Source organism: Sinocyclocheilus grahami, unplaced genomic scaffold, assembly GCF_001515645.1.
Source record: "Sinocyclocheilus grahami isolate Dianchi unplaced genomic scaffold, SAMN03320097.WGS_v1.1 scaffold10890.1, whole genome shotgun sequence".
Taxonomy (NCBI): Eukaryota; Metazoa; Chordata; class Actinopteri; order Cypriniformes; family Cyprinidae; genus Sinocyclocheilus; species Sinocyclocheilus grahami.
In genome coordinates this window covers 4341-5967 of record NW_015513503.1, presented here as the reverse complement: position 1 = coordinate 5967, position 1627 = coordinate 4341, and the positions used below count along the sequence as shown (strand labels likewise).

The 1627-nt window shown below is 44.5% G+C and overlaps 1 protein-coding gene across 1 annotated transcript; it reads left to right on the top strand.

The window, feature by feature from the left end:
* Positions 1 to 6: 6 nt before the first annotated feature.
* Positions 7 to 1624, top strand: LOC107578559 (cannabinoid receptor type 1A-like; the record flags this gene model as incomplete). Its single annotated transcript, XM_016264506.1, has 2 exons — positions 7 to 96; positions 895 to 1624. A coding segment is annotated over exon 2 (706 nt), but the record flags the coding sequence as incomplete, so codon positions are not given.
* Between the last annotated feature and the right edge of the window lie 3 nt (positions 1625 to 1627).

Below are 1627 nucleotides of genomic sequence, written 5' to 3'. Positions count from 1 at the left end.
AACCCTGAGAACTCTCACTCAGTGCTCGGGCTGCGGTGGAGCTGGAGAGCATCTCATCTGTTCACAGAGAGGAACACCTGCGCCAACGATGTGAAGGTAAAAAACGGCATTTCTCAACTCTAGCAACCTGATGCATTTCGTCTTTTATTAAATTCAATTGCAGCGGTATTATAACGCTATAGAACGCTTTAGGTGAACTTAGCTTATTTCAGCACAAATAGAAAAGTTAGCAGTTTTAATCTACAATGCGTCTCGCAGTGCAGTGGTCTTACATATTAAATACCAAAGGAATCGCTGTGAAGTTCTCTGACACGCATGTTGCGATACTAAATATAAAAACGGAATTGAACCTAAATTGAACTTCTTTTGCCGAATAATGATTCAAAACGCACTGATGATAGTGTGCATTACAGTTAAATATAAGTCGCATACTAGACTATCCTATAATGGTATTAGTTATTATTATATTCTGAGTTTATCATATATTTGAATTTCTAACTATAAATCATATATATGTTATACTTTTAATTGATAGTTATTCCAGTTGAGTCAATATATGAGATTGAAAAAAAGAAGAAGCTGTTTTTCTCACCAATATAAGGTTGTGTCTAGGTTGCCCGCTGCTTTATAACTGTATATATGGTGTTTTAGGTTTAAGTATGTCGGCATCAATTATTCAAAGCCTGTCTCTTAGAGTAATAATCCCTAGGTGCCCATCCATGCAAGAAAAACAACAAGCGCAAAATACAAGAGCCGGATGATGGCTCGTCTGAGAGGGCATTTATTTCTGTGCCCAGTGCAGCATCGATTGAGCTTCTGAGAGCACAGTATTCTCTGTAATCTTCTATATGTCAGTCTTATTTGAACGTACATTCTCTCAATTTCATCCAACAGGTTTCCTTCAGCGCATCTGTGACCATGCTGTTCCCTGCCTCCAAGTCCGATGTGAAATCCGTTCTGGATGGAGTGGCAGAAACCACCTTCAGAACCATCACTTCTGGACTGCAGTACATTGGTTCTAACGACGTCGGCTATGATGACCACATCAAAAGCGCCAAAAGCGGATACCCACTGCCGAAGCCGTTCGCAGCCTACCGCAGAAGCTCTTTCGCAGATAAAGTGGGACCGGATGAGGAACTCATCGTAAAAGGTTTGCCCTTTTACCCCACGAACAGCTCTGACGTGTTTGGGAACTTCAGCCTCGGAGATGAAGGGAGCAGTCTGCAGTGCGGGGAGAACTTTATGGACATGGAATGCTTCATGATACTGACTCCTAGCCAACAGCTCGCCATAGCCGTGTTGTCTCTCACGCTGGGGACTTTTACAGTATTGGAGAACCTGGTGGTCCTGTGCGTGATACTGCAGTCACGTACCCTGCGCTGCAGGCCATCTTACCATTTCATTGGTAGCCTGGCCATCGCAGACCTGCTTGGCAGCGTGATCTTCGTCTACAGTTTCTTGGACTTTCACGTCTTTCACCGCAAAGACAGTCCGAACGTGTTTCTGTTCAAGTTAGGGGGCGTGACGGCCTCGTTCACCGCGTCTGTGGGAAGCCTGTTCCTCACCGCCATCGATCGATACATTTCTATCCACCGTCCGCTGGCGTACAGGCGCATTGTGACGCGCA